General features: G+C 37.0%; 1 protein-coding gene across 1 annotated transcript; it reads left to right on the top strand.

Annotated features, from left to right (window-relative positions):
• The first annotated feature begins 748 nt into the window (after nucleotides 1-748).
• On the top strand, nucleotides 749-16,835 carry cfi (complement factor I). Its single transcript, XM_030162359.1, has 17 exons — nucleotides 749-921; nucleotides 2,458-2,717; nucleotides 3,014-3,167; nucleotides 5,382-5,445; nucleotides 5,628-5,802; nucleotides 6,872-7,074; nucleotides 8,341-8,442; nucleotides 8,549-8,662; nucleotides 10,270-10,305; nucleotides 10,387-10,407; nucleotides 11,130-11,275; nucleotides 11,957-12,060; nucleotides 13,550-13,654; nucleotides 13,750-13,925; nucleotides 14,918-15,019; nucleotides 15,112-15,260; nucleotides 16,669-16,835. The coding sequence occupies exons 1-17, from the start codon at nucleotides 850-852 to the stop codon at nucleotides 16,735-16,737; spliced, it is 2,052 nt and encodes a 683-aa protein (XP_030018219.1). The 5' UTR covers nucleotides 749-849; the 3' UTR covers nucleotides 16,738-16,835.
• Nucleotides 16,836-17,372: the final 537 nt, after the last annotated feature.

Here is a 17,372-nt window from a genome sequence, read left to right as displayed (position 1 = left end):
GTTGGATAAATAAAAGTCAATGTACAGTAGATGCTTGATTTATGTTTAGGTATTGATATATTTGATTTATTTATTGATTTGTTTGATATATAACTCACTTTTTTCTTCAGTTTTCTCTGTTTCTGATGTAACAACCATCAACTTTAATCTCAGCCTTTATGAACACTTACATGATCAATAAATTAAACATAGGAAAATACTTGAGTTTCACTGAAAAAATACAAAATACAGAGGATAATATTATAATAAATGTAGAAATTACTGAAAAATATTCACTTGTCTAATAAAGGCTAATAAAGAGATTTACTTTAAAAAAAAAAAAAAAAAAAAAAAAGTATTTAAGTAAGATGATTTTATAGCTTTTTTTAGTGCGTGTACATTTGTGCCACAACAGTAACCAGAGGGTAATAAATTTGAGGAGGTCATGAGGGTTCAGACTCTTCATATCTTATTGATATGACTTGAATTTCAGTTCCTTTTGCACACAAACACCCATCACAAATGTCAACGGAAGACTGACCTTAAGCTTTTATACTGTGAGGATGTTTCAGTCTTTTAGAGAAAACTTTACTGGAAAAAAAACAATTACTACTTGATTCTGCAGGAGAAAATGCAGAGTTGACTCCTCCCACCTCTGAACGACATGGCACTGAATGATGAGAAGCTGATTCTGAGTCAGTGGACATTCAGTGTGTTATTGACGAGCTAATGATCGATTGATGACATCATAGGTAAACAGCAGAGACATCAGATGGTCAGTGACTCACTGAGGGCAACTCAGTGGAAACTCAGTGTTTTTATTTTTGCTTATTTCAGTCGGTTGTTTTTAATGTCAGGTGTCAGACGCCCATGTTTGTGAAGATGAGATCAGCCATACTTTCTTCTCTTTTGCTGCTACATCTTGTCTCCTATTCTGTAACGGTAAGTTCAGAAATTCTCCCTTTAAACTTTGTGTTTTTCTCTTTAAATTTGATCACTTCCCATTAAAATCAAACACATTTCAGAGATAAATATCGAAGTGGGTACTGACACAGTACTGTGGCAAGAAATATCGGTTTGTCTGTTACCACAGAGCCAATCAGCACCCTCCTTATATCATTTCTAGACAGGTAACTTTTAACATCCTGAAAAGTACCAGGCAGTCAGATAGGAAGTAGGTCAGGCTTCATTACAGCAGAGATTTAGTTCATTCTAGTAATGCATTGGAATGCAACATGGAAGACTTGGGTTCAGTTCCTGGTTTAATTGCTTTTTTGTTTCTGAGGTTTTCAGACGGGGGTGGGAGCAGGGGCGCACAGCACCGAGGGCGCCAGTAGGTAAATCTGATACTGATATAAATCAGCTGCTTGGACAACATTCAGAGTGCAGAATTCAGACCACAGCACTCCATACACAACTGACACAGAACTGACAGACGCTGAAAGTCACATGGCACAGCTAACATGTAGCTCCGCCCACTTTCTCCAGCCTCACTGACTGCAAAGAGCAAAGAACACCATAAAAAAATACATAGAGTATTTAGAACAATAATTCCTATTCTATACTTTATACTATCACTAATTTGTCGTTTCTTCCATCAATTTCCACAGTACTGTGGTAGCAAAATGCACAAAAGAATGAACTGAAGTACATGCCATATATGACCACAGTACTGTGGCAACAACAGGCTAATGAGTTCATGTAAAGGTATCCCTGATTGGCTCTGGTACACATGCTAACATTTGACTGGTTCTGTGGCAATAGACAAACCAATATTTTGTGCTGCAGTACTGTGGCAGCAGCTATTGCCTAATGATATTGTTTAGAGCTGTACAAAGATCATATCAGAGTGTAAAAGCAGTTTAGTGACCAAAATGGTAATTATAGTAATCAAGTAATTATTGTTATTCATATGTAACAGCAGTAACTTGCACTCTATCCATTTATATTATTTACCATTCATATTCAAAGACATGCAGCACCCTGTTTTTTGGTTTGTGAATAAATAATTTACTAAATAATAATTTCTAAATTGCTAAATCTACTCAAGTCAAGTTATATACATCAGTTCTTTTAGGACAACCTGGACTATCAGATTGAATACTGCAGTGATGTCACATGTTAACATATGAAACATAAAATATCGGGATAAACATACATTTCTTAAGGAGACTGAAAAAGATTTATGTTTGATTATGCAACACAGGGTTGAGGTCATACAAGCGTTAAAACAAAGAGACCATTTAAGCCAAAGGGAAGCTTCGTAAAACACTTCTAACTTGTGAAAACGTTTCATTAAAAATCATCATTTATTATTCTATGATTTAGAATTAATGATTTAGTTTGGTTTGTAAAAAAGCAACACTCATGTAAACGTGTGTCTCATCTGCATAAAATGACATCCATTTAAAATAATCCATATTTCTTCCATCCCGTTAAATGTATGTTTGTAAATTTCTGGTTTATTGTCTCCATCAGTGGCGTTCATCACAAAATGATCCACAATCCACAAACCCACAGATCGAACAAATAGAGCAGACCCTAGAAATACCACAATTCACCGCCCAACACCCCCCTTCTGTGGCCACCACCCCTGTGGTCACCACCCCTGTGGTCACCACCCCTGTGGCCACCACCCCTGTGGTCACCACCCCTGTGGCCACCACTCCTACTCCTGCAATGCCTAAAGAACCTCTGACAGATGACTTTCTGGGTCCACCTGAGTGTCTGAAACAGAAGTATGTGCTCTATAAGCTGATGGTTCTTTTTCTGTTAACCTGTAAAATTCAGGTTTTATTTAGTATATTTGATTAGTGCATTCAGTATAGAAATATTCATTACTATTTTCTCCATTTTGACATGTTACTGCCATTTAAATGTATATTTTTATCTGCAGTGTCACAAGTATTATATTGCAAATTGTTGTCACTCTACTGTATTCCTGGCTGTGTAAACACTTTATAACCTTACTTTAGAAAACTACTTTACCTGCAGGAATAAAGTTCAGTACTTACATTGTTGTTGCATTTGACAGGTTGACACGTGCATCATGTAACCTGGTGTTTTGTCTTCCGTGGGAGCGCTGTATTGAAGGGCGGTGCAGTTGTAAACCACCTTATCTGTGTCCGATAAACAACGTAAGCCCAGTCTGTGGCCATGACAACAGAAACTATCGGTCCTACTGCCAGGTAACATCATCACCAGCCGATTCCGAATCAGTACCAGGTATTTTAGGAGCGTACCTTTGTTCCCTGATACCTATGTTCTCTGGTACCTATGTCCCCTGGTACCTGTGTTCTCTGGTACCTATGTTCTCTGGTACATGTGTTCTCTGGTACCTATGTTCTCTGGTACCTGTGTTCTCTGGTACCTGTGTTCTCTGGTACCTGTGTTCTCTGGTACCTATGTCCCCCGGTACCTATGTTCTCTGGTACCTGTGTTCTCTGGTACCTATGTTCTCTGGTACCTATGTTCTCTGGTACCTATGTTCCCTGGTGCCTATGTTCTCTGGTACCTATGTTCCCTGGTGCCTATGTTCTCCGGTACCTATGTTCCCCAGTATCTATGTTCTCTGATACCTATGTTCCCTGGTACCTATGTTCTCTGGTACCTATGTTCCCCAGTACCTATGTTCCCTAGTACCTATGTTCTCCGGTACCTATGTTCCCCAGTGTGTATGTTCCCTGGTACCTATGTTCCTCAGTGGCTATGTTCCCTGGTAATTATGTTCTCTGGTACCAATGTTCCCCAGTGCCTATGTTCCCTGGTACCTATGTTCTCCGGTACCTATATTCCCCAGTGCATATGTTCCCTGGTACCTATGTTCCTCAGTGGCTATGTTTCCTGGTAATTATGTTCTCTGGTACCTATATTCCCTGGTATCTATATTCCCTGGTACCTATGTTCCCCAGTACCTATAATAATAATAATAATAATAATAATAATAATAATCTTTATTTATATAGCTCTTTTCATACATTAAAAACTGTAGCACAAAGTGCTTTACATATCAGTTTAAAAATCAGTACCGCCCCCCACCCACACCCACCCACTCACCCGCACACACACACACACACACACACACACACACACACGCACACACACACACACATACATGCAAACCCACAAGCTCACACATACTTAAGAAGACTGACTGAGCACGGGTAGACCAGAACAAAAATGTACAAGTAAAAGTAAAAGATCAATTTAGGAGGCGCTGTCTCAGGGAGCCATCCGCACCAGGATGCAGCCGCCAACCCCGGCGACCAGGCACCAGCAACACAGCCCCGCATCCCAACTAGTGGGAGAGGGGCCAACTGGGACCCCCACCCACCAGAAAGGAGCGGACCCCAGTGAGAGAAGGCGCCACAGCCCCCGGAGTCCACAGCCGCCTATATTCCCTAGTACCTATGTTCCCTGGAACCTATGTTCCCCAGTACCTATGTTCCCTGGTACCTATGTTCCCTGGTACCTATGTTCCCCAGTACCTATGTTCCCCAGTACCTATATTCCCTAGTACCTATGTTCCCTGGAACCTATGTTCCCCAGTACCTGTGTTCCCTAGTACCTATGTTCCCCAGTACCTATGTTCCCTGGTACCTATGTTCCCTGGTACCTATGTTCCCCAGTACCTATATTCCCTAGTACCTATGTTCCCTGGAACCTATGTTCCCCAGTACCTGTGTTCCCTAGTACCTATGTTCCCCAGTACCTATGTTCCCTGGTACCTATGTTCCCTGGTACCTATGTTCCCCAGTACCTATGTTCCCTGGTACCTATGTTCCCCAGTACCTATATTCCCTAGTACCTATGTTCCCTGAAACCTATGTTCCCTGGTACTCATGTTCCCCAGTGCCTATGTTCCCTGGTACCTATGTTCCCCAGTACCTTTGTTCCCTGGAACCTATGTTCCCTGGTACTCATGTTCCCCAGTGCCTATGTTCCCTGGTACTCATGTTCCCCAGTGCCTATGTTCCCTGGTACCTATGTTCCCCAGTACCTTTGTTCCCTGGAACCTATGTTCCCTGGTACTCATGTTCCCCAGTGCCTATGTTCCCTGGTAGCTATGTTCCCCAGTACCTTTGTTCCCTGGAACCTATGTTCCCTGGTACTCATGTTCCCCAGTGCCTATGTTCCCTGGTAGCTACGTTCCCCATATATAAATCAATATATAAATATAAAACTATATTCTGACATTTGTTATTATCGTTCTGAAACTCTGTGCACATGTTTTGTCAAAGTTGATAAAATACAGGTTTGACTGAAGTCAGAATCAAAGACAAATTCATTCCCACATCCAGATCCAGCTTCTGAAGCATCATTCGTGTTCAGTGTAAATGTCTGGGTCATTCATGTTTCGTCAGTAGTGCCCTGAGGTTTCATTTTGACTCTGTTTTTTCCAGGTGATGGCTTTGTCCTGTCGGATTAAAACACCCGTCATGTCTCATTTTGGGAAAACTTGCAGAGGTTTGTTCCAAAGTTCCACAACATGTGACATTTTCATTCAGTGTTTTCATCTTTCATTTTGACTGATGATGTTTTATTGCTTTTATTGCATTTGTTTTTAGTTTGTTCACTTTTTACTACTTTATTTTACTATTTACTACTATCTAATGTCATTTCCTGTTCATTTCAATGTCTCACAACAGCTAATGACCCAAAGTTCAGCGTTTCAGTAGACGCAGACACACATGTGGTCATGGTCAGTATTCCTGATCCTCAGAACGCCGAGGGAACGCAGAAGATGTTACTGGTTTGTGGGAAGCAGTGGGACATGGCAGCTGCTAACGTGGCCTGTAAACACCATGGGCACGGATATGCACTGTAAGGCATTCCATAATACACATTTACACATTTACATATTTACACATTTACACATTTACATATTTACATATTTACACATTTACATATTTACATATTTACACATTTACATATTTACACATTTACACATTTACATATTTACACATTTACACATTTACATATTTACATATTTACACATTTACATATTTACATATTTACACATTTACATATTTACATATTTACACATTTACATATTTACACATTTACACATTTACACATTTACATATTTACATATTTACACATTTACATATTTACATATTTACATATTTACAATACACAGCGTTTACAGGGTTGTATTTTAATTGTGGAAGGGGTGTGATGAAACCTGTCACAGATACTGACCTCTGGATAATATGAATCAGATTTAACAAAAGGAAATCATCATTTAGCAAATACCACTATAATGAAAGGACAAGGTTATGTTTATTATTATAAATATTATTATTGTGTTTATTTGTTAAGTTTTATTTAAGATATACAGACTATAGAATATATACTTTGTATTTATATTTTATTGTTTAATTTATTTACTTGAATTTATTTAATCTTCTCTTAAGTTATATGTATGTATGTATGTATGTATGTATGTGTATATATATATATATATATATATATATATATATATATATATATATATATATATATATATATATTTGTAGTTATTTGCTTCTGTCTGTTCTTTTAGGCATTGTGATTATTCTTATTTCCTCATATTTCTTTATTTTGCCTGTACACCTCTGGAATCTTTATATTTGTTTACTCAACATTTAACTGCTCTCAAGTATTTTATACTGAATTACTTAATTTTCTTTTCATGTTGCTTACCTCTTAAAAGTTGGTTTTATTTATGTAGTGAATGTGTCTTGTTTTAGAAGAGGAGAGTTTTTTGTTTATTTATGTTGTTTATTTACATGTAGTCTGTGCTCTGTGTTATTTATTTGACCAGTTAGGCTTACTTAGTTAACATGTACAATGCTCTTAAAATGTTTTCTAATAATTAAATATCTATCTGTTGTATGTGTCGTATGTGCAGTGGAGCCGTGTCTGCAGACTCAGTACCTTATAAAACCCTGAACATCGACGACAGACAGGAGTTTCCAAACAGCTGTGTTAGCGTACACTGCCAAGGATACGAGACTTCTCTGGCCGAGTGTGTGATCTACGACACTGTCGCCATTGATGGCGACATGAAGGTTGCCACAGCAACCTGTTATGATGACTCTACCGCACCAAAAGGTCAGTGATCGATTCTTAATTGAAAGGGTAAAATTTAGAAATATAAGAGTAGCATAAAAATGTGCAGATGTAACAGTGTAAACAGTGTAAACAATGCAAATGTAGCAGGGTAAACAATGTAAACATACATGTGCCAGACATGAGGCCCACGTTCTGTGTGTGGTTATTACACATATATAAAACTGTAAATATACAAACAAGCATACCTCTGAATTTATATCTATATATAAAGGAATAAACATCACAATTTCCTGTAAAAGGACGTTACACTTTGGCTACGTTCAGACTGCAGGCAAATGTGGCCCAAATCTGATTTTGTTGTCCATATGTGACCTGTGTCCGATCGGTTAACCTCCTCGGACCCACTGTCCACATTTGTGGACAAGAGTTTTACAACTTTATACAAAAAAAAAAAGAAAAGAAAACTGTCCATCACAAAGGACATTCCATAAAAATTTTAAAAACTGCATCTGAAAAAACTGTTGCATCATGATGTTTCCAATATAGGCACTTATTTAATAAAAAACAAAAAAGCTTGTACTTTGCTGACATGTCCTGGGTCTGAGGAGGTTAAAGACACTTTGAACAGCACAAATCCAATCCAGGCCACTTTCAAATGTGGTCCCAAAAATATACTTTTATAGAGCAACCATGTAACACACAATAATTTCACCCTGGATTAATGAAGTATTCTGATTCTGAGTAACCTGTGAAAGTTAAGATAGTGGAGAGAAAATAAGGTTATGTTCGGACTTCAGGCAAATGTGGCCCAAATCCCTTTTTTTTTTTACATGACCTGTATCCGATCTGTTAAAGACAGTCTGAACAGCACAAATCTGATTTTTTCAAATCCGACCCAGGTCACTGTCATATGTGGTCCTAAATCTGATACGTATCTGATATTTTGCAATGCGACTTCAGTCTGAACGGCCAGGTCGCATTTATCCGACCTTTGCATCATTGTAATGCGACAAACGTCACAGTTCTCCATCCCAGGAGGAGGAGCGGCAGGAATTTTTTTTCCATAAACACAGCGTATGGTCATGTATTATGTCAGGGCTTCTTTTGCACATGCAGGTCACTTCAGGGTCACATTCAGTTCATGCTCAAAACTGATAGAAGTCGCATTTAATGTGTAATATGAACAAGCACAAAAAAAATCAGATTTCCCCAAAAAATCCAAATTGTGCATTAAGACCTGCTGAGTGAACGCAGTCTTTTAGTCGTACATATATTTTCATTGTGCTTTGTGCTGTTGTGTTGCAGACTGTGACTTCACGTGCACTAATGGGAAGTGTGTGTCACTGAGCCAGACGTGTGACGGTGTTGACGACTGTGGCGACCGCAGCGATGAAATGTGTTGTAAAAGTAAACTGGGGACACACACACACACACACACACACACACACACACAGACTTCAGAACACTTTCTTTCCCACCTGATAAATAACATAAATAACCGTATTAACGTCAGATTGCAGGAACGGTGCTTTCCGCTGTAAGACGGGCGTATGTGTGCATAAAGAAGCAGTGGGAGACAAACAGATGGACTGTCTGGATGGTGCAGACGAAGCAGAAAGACACGAACGTATGGACGACAGTCAGACAAACCCATTTCCACCACTGGGTTGAAAACAGTGATCCTGTTAGAATAATGACCTCTGCATTATGATCAGTTAAGATCTTCATGTCTTAGTACAGGGCTGTTAAATTCAGTTGAGTTCAGGTTCCACATTCAGCCCAGTTTGACCTCAAGTGGACCAGACCAGTCAGATAATCCCATAATAACCTATACACAATGACAAGTACAAACGTTTCTCTTGTTTTAGTGGAAAAAAATAAGATTAAATTATGAAATATTTACATTTACAAGCTATCCAAACAAACAGAAAAGTGAATAACCTGAAAAAAAAGAAACTTCTTAGAAAAATAATTGTATTTTTAACAATATTCTGCCTCAACTTCTCATTTATACATGTACATTATGGATCAGATCTACAAAGGCACAAAACAGTTAGTAAGAGGCAGAATATTGGTAAAACTGCACTTAATTTTCTTTAGACATTTTATGTTGTTCGTATTTGTTAAGGTTATTCCCATTTCATTGTTAAAGGATTGTGATTTTAGTGATTTATTCCGAACATGCAACGAAATGTAACATATATGCGAACAAGCAAAACATGCATAATAATACAAATATCAACAATCACAACAATTTTAGACAGAAGAACAGCACGATAGTTTCATTTACATGCCCAAAAAAGGGTGGGAAGAAGTGCAATTTATTTAATCCCACCCCCTTTCCATAAAATATTAGTAATAATATATATGTCCCTCTTCCTTTTACATTACTCTTTTATATTTGTATATCTATTCACACATATACACATACATTTATACATATACCCACAACATACAAATACACATATAATCTTTTATCTATGCGTTTCTTAGTTGCGTTGGTGAATAAATAAATAAATAATAAATAACTCAAAGAAAGAAATATATACATAAGGATGGTTTGTTAATGTAAATATTACCAAAATGTAATGTTTCTTTTTTTTTTGCATTAAAACATAGAGAACAATTTTGAGTCATTATTTATAAGTTATTATGATGTTATTTAACTTTTACTTCCTCCCACTCCTTTTCGAATATGCAAATTATATCATACTTCATTTTCATATGTATATATACATATATGTACAGGTTTTTGTTTTTGTTTGTTTTGTTTTCTTATAATCTGGTTCATTTGTAAAGACTAAGTGGGATTACTTGGTTTTGTTGCATATTCAAAATAAATAAATAAATTTCACTTGAGATCACATTGGTCTGTATGTGGAACTTTAACTAAAACCAGTTCCACACCTTTAACTCTTGATCTTCAGTGTAACTTTTGCACTTTACTAATTCATCCTGCGGGCCACTTTAGACCCTTTGGTGGGCCTGTTTTGGTCCATGGACCACATGTTTGACACCCCTGTATTAGTATCGCATAATAATTTGCATCTCATCGAACTCTTACCCTTTTGAGGATGTCATATTTTGAGATACTGAGTAATTATTTTTATTTATTATATCAAAAGAAAAATTTGAAGTTCAGCTACTGGACTTTAGACATGTTTAAACTGACATTCTGCCGTCCACTGATTAACTGCATCTTTTCGTTTTGTGCCATATTTTTATTTTCTACAGAGCCAGAGGAAACCCATCATCCACTGAACAACACAGGTACACTCTGAATCTAAGGTACAAAAGACTAAAAACTAACAGTAGTACAAATGATAACAGTCCTTTTGTTTTGGTTTTCAGAGTTCATCTCACCGAAAAATGGTACGTTACTTTTATCACTATCATAGCACAGTTCAGTCAGATACAGTCAGTCACGCTTAAATACCACAACTTTTTTTTATTATTCTTAATTAGTCTTTCATTTTAACTTTTCAGCTTTTAGAGGGGAGGAAATATTTTATGAGAACTAGCAAATATTAGTTTTTTATTACTAAAGAAAAGGGAGTACCACAGGGGTGTGTTGCTGGCCCATTGCATCTTCCCTCTTGAATATCATTATATGCAGATGACTTTGTATTTTCTAAGTGTCCCAGGACCTGAAACATAAACAGTCTACCAATTATATACCAATTATTCTTTTTTATACTTAGTTTAGTTGAATTTTACAAGTTCTGTTCTACTGCAGAGAATTTAATAGGTTTGAATGAAAACCAGGGAAAATTAATTGTTTGAGATGAGATGTTCTTCAGTTTGAGTTTTTAATGTATCTATAGAAAAACTTGAATCATCAAAGCTGAAAAACATAGGACAAAAGCATAAATGATACCAAATATGATTTACAAAAGTCCTTTTATTCTTACATTACTTGAACCATTAACATGAGTAAGATGATTTTACGTGGCATCCTTGTTTTAGCTTGTGTTGTTAATCATAAACAGTCAATTTTTAGCATCCATATAGTTCTGATCAACTACTTTCCTTTTTTTTTGTTTACGTTGATTTTGCAAATTTTCAACTTAATACAACTCTATGTCTTTGTGCAGAAACTCGGGCCAGTAGAGCTGATCTGGAGTCCAAATTGTTCTGTGGGATTCCAAACCCAAACACGGTGGATGACGACGAAATGGAAGTGAGAGGAAGAACAAACGGCCGAGTGAAGCGAGTAGTGGGAGGAGTCAGAGCCAAACCGGTCAGTTATATATCCATACACAGTCGCAGAAAAAATTCTTAGACCACCCTTGTTTTCTTCAATTTCTTGTTCATTGTAATACCTGGGACGCAGAATTGTGATGTTTGTCGCATTTCAATGACGTAAAGGTCGGATAAATGCGACCTGGCCGTTCAGACTGAAGTCGCATTGCAAAATATCAGATATGTATCGGATTTAGGACCACATATGAAAGTGGCCTGGGTCAGATTTTTAAAAAATCAGAGTTGTGCTGTTCAAACTGTCTTTAACAGATCGGAAACAGGTCACATATGGGCAAAAAAATCGGATTTGGGCCACATTTGGCTGCAGTCTGAACGTAGCCTTATTCTCTCTCTACTATAATCAGAATCAGAATACTTTATTAATCCAAGGGTAAAATTATTGTGTGTTACATGGTTGCTCCATTAAAGTATAATAAGAAGTAGCAGGAAAGAAATTATCAATACAACAAAAAAGAAAAAACATATATAAACATATAAATAGCTACAAACACATTAAGACGCTCTAATCAGATACAATTAGAACAACAATTTGTACAATATTAAAGACTTAAATAAATATACATAAATATTATATTATTGTACATGATCACTGCTTTGTATGTTATTATATTTCATATACCACTGAGTCTTATTTTTGTGATTTCTCCATGTTTTACAGACTCAGATTCAGTGGCAGGTTGCTCTGGAGGAGTACAAGCACATTGACTGTGGAGGAGCGTATATAGGAGGATGCTGGGTAATAACGGCTGCTCACTGTGTCAGGTACGATGAATATCATGTATTATTATATCACTTGATGATGCACACATGTTTGTCTGCTTATGTGACTCTGACTGTTGCCCTGCCTACATGCCTACGGTCAGAATAATGAGATCTCCATGTGGGTTGAATAGAACAGAGTATGTTACAGCCTACAGTCCTACGCTCGTCATCTATGAAGATACATTTGTGCCTTTAGTATACGAGTAAAAGGAAAAAGGCAAACAAAAAATACAGTTTTGAAACAAAAAATCAAGATTTGAAAACAAAAATTAAAATTACAAGATTTTTAAGTTTAACAAAATCGATTGTGTTCTCATTTTCGTTCATTTCTGCATACATTCATTTGAACATAACATTTCATACAAACACTATTTTGTACCGGCAAGCTAACAGCTAACTATTAATTACAGGAACATTTGTTTTAAGTTAGACACTTTTTAGGCTATCATTCTTTTAAATTGTTGTCGATTACAAGCAAAATGCTGTTTGTTAACTTTATACTGATAAATATTGTGAATCATGTGGATGACCGTGAAGATAAATTTGTGCCTTTAGTATACGAGTAAAAGGAAAAAGGCAAACAAAAAATAGTTTTGAAACAAAAAATCAAGATTTGAAAACAAAAGTGAAAGTTACAAGATTTTTAAGTTTAACAAAATCGATTGTGTTCTCATTTTCTTTCATTTCACATCTGAAACTTCTGCTTGTAGGCCAAAATGTTTTGTCATTATAAAGGTTTTGCTTGCAAGTCCAAAGGTTTTGCACTTCTAAATCTTTTGCAAATCAAAAACTTTTGCTTGCAAGTTCAAGTGGTACTTACTTCTGGGTCAAAATCGTTTGTGAGTAGGCAAGATTTGCGTGTCAGAATCTTTCAAAAGTTTCAGATTTGAAATGAAAGAAAATGAGAACACAATCGATTTTGTTTAGCTTAAAAATCTTGAAACCTTCATTTTTGTTTTCAAATCTTGATTTTTTGTTTTAAAACTGTATTTTTCCCTTTGCTTGTGTAATAAAGACACAAATTTATCTTCACAGTCATTCACATGATTCACAATATTTATCACTAAAAAGTTAACAAACATCATTTTGCTTGTAATCAACAATTTTAAAGAATGATCGCCACAAGAGTGTCTAACTCAGACCAAATGTTCCTGTGTTTAGTAGTTAGCTGTTAGCTTGCTGGTACAAAACAGTGTTTGTATGAAATGGTATGTTCAAATGAATGTATGTAGATAATTTCATGTTCATGTTTTAAAACTAAGTTAATATAATGATGATAATTAATGGCCAGATATTGAAAGTTAGGTGCTTCCTGAAAAAAAGGCGCAAAAGAATTGGCATAAAAGACATTTTCTGACAATTTTACTGTGAAAACAACACAAAGAAATCCAGGTGCCCTGTTAAAATGGTGATCCTTAAAGGGTTAATATGTTCTTTTCATGGTAATAAACAGCCCTAATAATTCTGTCTTGTTTTTTTCTTTCCTCAGGCCAAGGCCTTCTGCGTTTAGGGTCAAGTTTTCTCTCTGGAAGAAGAACAGAGCTCAGGGCACAACTGACATCGTTCCTGTTGCAGACATCCGCATCCATCCAAAGTATCATCACCCTGTTTCATGTCCTCAGTCGACCTCTGCTTACATGTGTCCGATGTGACCGGATGAACAAATGAAACTCCTGAATTCTCCTGTAGGTACAACGCCAGCACCTATGAGAACGACATCGCTCTGGTGCAGCTGCAGACGCTTCCGTTTCAGCAGAAATGCCTACAGGACAACCCGGCTGTGAGGGCGGTGTGTGTGCCCTGGACCACTGAACTGTTCCAGCCCCACCACACCTGCAGCATCTCAGGGTGGGGGCGAAACGAAGGTACGACCACTGCTTCTAATGATGCCTTCAGGGGCTATGGGAATTATGAAAATTGCACATGAACGCTCCCTTATGTCTTATTTTCCACTGAAGAACTGGGAAAACATTTGAATACACGAGTTACCCAGATGAAAATAACCTTTGACCTTTTCAACATGGGGGAAAGCAACGAGGGATTAATCACAAATGATAAACAATGCTTTTATTCATGTTCTGCTGCTGTTAGCTGGTGATTTTGTACATTTATACTGTACACCAGTGGTTCCCAACCTGTTTTGGCTCATGACCCCGTTTTAACATCACAAATTTCTGGTGATGCCAGACATTCAAAACTGAGACTTTTTTTTTTGTTGAAATTAATTTGTTTTTGATCATGTAATAGTTTGTAATAGTTTGCTATACTATGTTGCAAATAAACATTAACTTTAGATGACATTTAGTCTAGATAATGTACATTATTCTGGACAGAGGCAGTAAATCCAGGTTCAGATTACTGCACAAAGGGAGAATTGGATTTTCCTTGGTCAGGACATGTACAGTCAGTCCAGCTGTGATTTACAAGGAGGACAATTAATACTGAACAAACAAGAACTGAAACTATGAATTATGGAAGAGCTGCAGCATCTGAAACTGACCACAGTGAATATTTGACAGATAAACAGAACCACAGTGCTTCAGCTTCAGTTTGTCATGTCTGTTATGGATTGGGATTGTCTCTGTCAACTCACCATATATTTTTTATTAATAAGAGGTTTTTTTTTTTATCAATTACTAGAAATTTCAGGTGACCCCATTTGAATTCCAGTTGACCCCATGTGGGGTCCCGACCCCAAGGTTGAAAAACACTGCTGTACACAATTGGAAAAAAAACTATTTTACAAAAAAAGTGGAGTTTTTATGTTTTCCCTCTGTGTGTGTGTGTGTGTGCGTGTGTGTGTGTGTGTGCGTGCGTGCGTGCGTGCGTGCGTGTGTGTGTGTGTGTGTGTGTGTAGAGGGCAGATCAGCTCAGGTGTTACTGTGGGCCAACGTCTCCCTCATCCCCAAATGTGAACGGTTTTACGGAGACCGCATCAGACCAGGCATGATGTGTGCAGGTGTGTATGTGAACAGGTAACACACCATATACTGTCCACACTGCACAGGTGTACAAGTGTGTGTGTGTGTGTGTGTGTGTGTGTGTGTGCAGGTGACTTAGACGGCAGTGTGGACTCGTGTCAGGGGGACAGCGGGGGTCCTTTGGTTTGTGAGGATGAACTCGGGGTCTCCTACCTCTGGGGCATCGTCAGCTGGGGTGAGAGGTGTGGTCAAGCAGGATTCCCAGGAGTCTACACTCAGGTAAAGGACATGACTATATCCTACGAGTATATTATACATGTGACACCTTTTGGGTTTTTTTTGGGGGGGGGGGCAGGGGCTCTTCCCTGAGGAAGGCCTTCCTCTCTCATCTCCCATGAATATCAGTTTGTTTGTCAAACAAAGTAAGTAAGCCATGTTTTTCAGGAATATCTTGATGTGGGACTAATACAGGAATATCTTCTGTATATTTATAGCTGGGAAGGAGAAGACCGAATTATTTAAATGTAAAATCCAAAATAAATGTCATTTTAATCTGTTACAGTTCTGACAAAAATCTGTAGAAATAGGACCAATGTCCCTGGTGTCACAGCCTCATGTTCTATAAAGAATCAATCCCAGTTGAATGTGTGAGGTTGTCAGGTTCTGTTCTATGTTCCAATCCTGTGGTCTGGATGCAGAACAATCTCCCAATAGAAGTGGGCGGTACTTTCACTGGAGGAGGACTCAACTCATTCAATCAAAGTCCATATATGACTTCTATCAGTGATCAATAGGAACTATATCGGTATCTCTAAAATCTGAATTTATCAAAACTGTGAACAAACTTTGTAGACATTGTCTCAAGGAAGATACATTAAATAAAAAATTGAAATGAATCTGACCTGTAGTTTTAGAGAAGATTGGTGAAATGTAGACATTGTTGACCTTGAGTTTGACCCTTCAAGGTCACTCAAGGTCAAAGGTCATGGACCCAAATGAAAGTCCATATGTGATTTCCTATCAGTGATCAGTAGTCACTGTATTAATATCGGTAACCATTTACACGTTATAAACCACCAAAATATGGACCATTAGAAGTAAAAGCAAATTTGTAATTGAAAAATTCATCAAAAATTTAAAAATTTAAATTTGTCAAAAAATATGAGCAAATGATATTTGAAGAAGTTGTTATTGTTTTGAAGCTTTCTATTTTTATGTTCAGTCTAAGGTATGAATGGTTCATTCAACATATTTTTGGTGAAAAAGTTAGAAATCTAATTTTTTCCTACTCGGATTTCTTATTTTCTGTGTGATTTTACGTTTAGTGTGTTAATACAACATGTCAAATGAAAAAAAAAAAAAAAAGTGTACAGTCACACAGGTGAGGTGTGCTGAAAAAAATGACACCAAATAAGGCAAGATAAACATTTATTTATGGAGATATGAAGGCAAAATCAAAAGTATTCAATGCTGAGTATGCATAATATGTGTTAAACTTCAAAGGTCCTGAGTAACCTCTAAATATGGATTAATATTGATAACACTTTGCCCTAATTGTTTTTTTTTTAATTCATTCAGACATATTAATTTTAGTTTTAAAGGTTGAATAATGAGGACCAGCCTAATGTGCACATCAGTAAAGTCTACGAGCGTCATGTGATGCTGTTTCTGTTTGCTTTTCTCGCAGGTTGCTCATTACTTCGAGTGGATCCGACTCCACACAGGCTGGTCCGAAGTCACCAAGTTTAACTCCTGATCAAACCAACACACACTAAACCCACTGCTGAAGGGCTCAAGTCTGTTTTTTGAGACGTTTCATCGTTTTACTGTGAATAAAACATGTAGAAATATAGAATTCAAGCACAAAGTTTTTTCATTTTTAAGACTTGTTGTGTGACTTTATCGGGGGGGGTCAAACATGCAGTCCATGGACCAAAACCGGCCCACCAAAGGGTCCAACCCAAAGGAGGAATTTGTAAAAAGCAAAAATTACACTGAAGATTTTAACCATCAAGGAGGTCAAAATCATTTTAGTTCAGGTTTCACATTCAGACCAATATGATCTACAGTGGGTTGAACCAGTAAAACAATAACATAATAATCTATAAATAATGACAACTCCAACTTTTTCTCTTCGGTTTAGTGTAAAAAATTTAAATTATGTGAAAGGGCTTAAATTTACAAACCTTCGTTTCACAAAAAATGTCAATAACATGAACAAATAAAACAACTTAAGACATTCTAAACTACAAAAATGCTTTTAGTGCAGTTTTCCCATATGCACACCATTCTTTTTTTTTCTTTTTCCTGTTTGGCGTGCTATATATATATATACACTTATGTACGCTCTAATAATATTAATAACACTGCATGTCCATATCTTGTGTGTAG

Source organism: Sphaeramia orbicularis, chromosome 18 (genome assembly GCF_902148855.1).
Source record: "Sphaeramia orbicularis chromosome 18, fSphaOr1.1, whole genome shotgun sequence".
Lineage (NCBI taxonomy): Eukaryota > Metazoa > Chordata > Actinopteri > Kurtiformes > Apogonidae > Sphaeramia > Sphaeramia orbicularis.
Note: the sequence above shows the minus strand (reverse complement) of the source record. Positions and strands in the feature narration are given on the sequence as shown.

Bases quoted from the DNA above. Each gene is read 5' to 3' on its own strand.
- cfi (XM_030162359.1), top strand. From the start codon at position 850: ATGTTTGTGAAGATGAGATCAGCCATACTTTCTTCTCTTTTGCTGCTA. The intron at 5,803-6,871 runs GTAAGGCATTCC...TCGTATGTGCAG, and splicing joins CATGGGCACGGATATGCACT to TGGAGCCGTGTCTGCAGACT. The intron at 13,926-14,917 runs GTACGACCACTG...GTGTGTGTGTAG, and splicing joins AGGGTGGGGGCGAAACGAAG to AGGGCAGATCAGCTCAGGTG.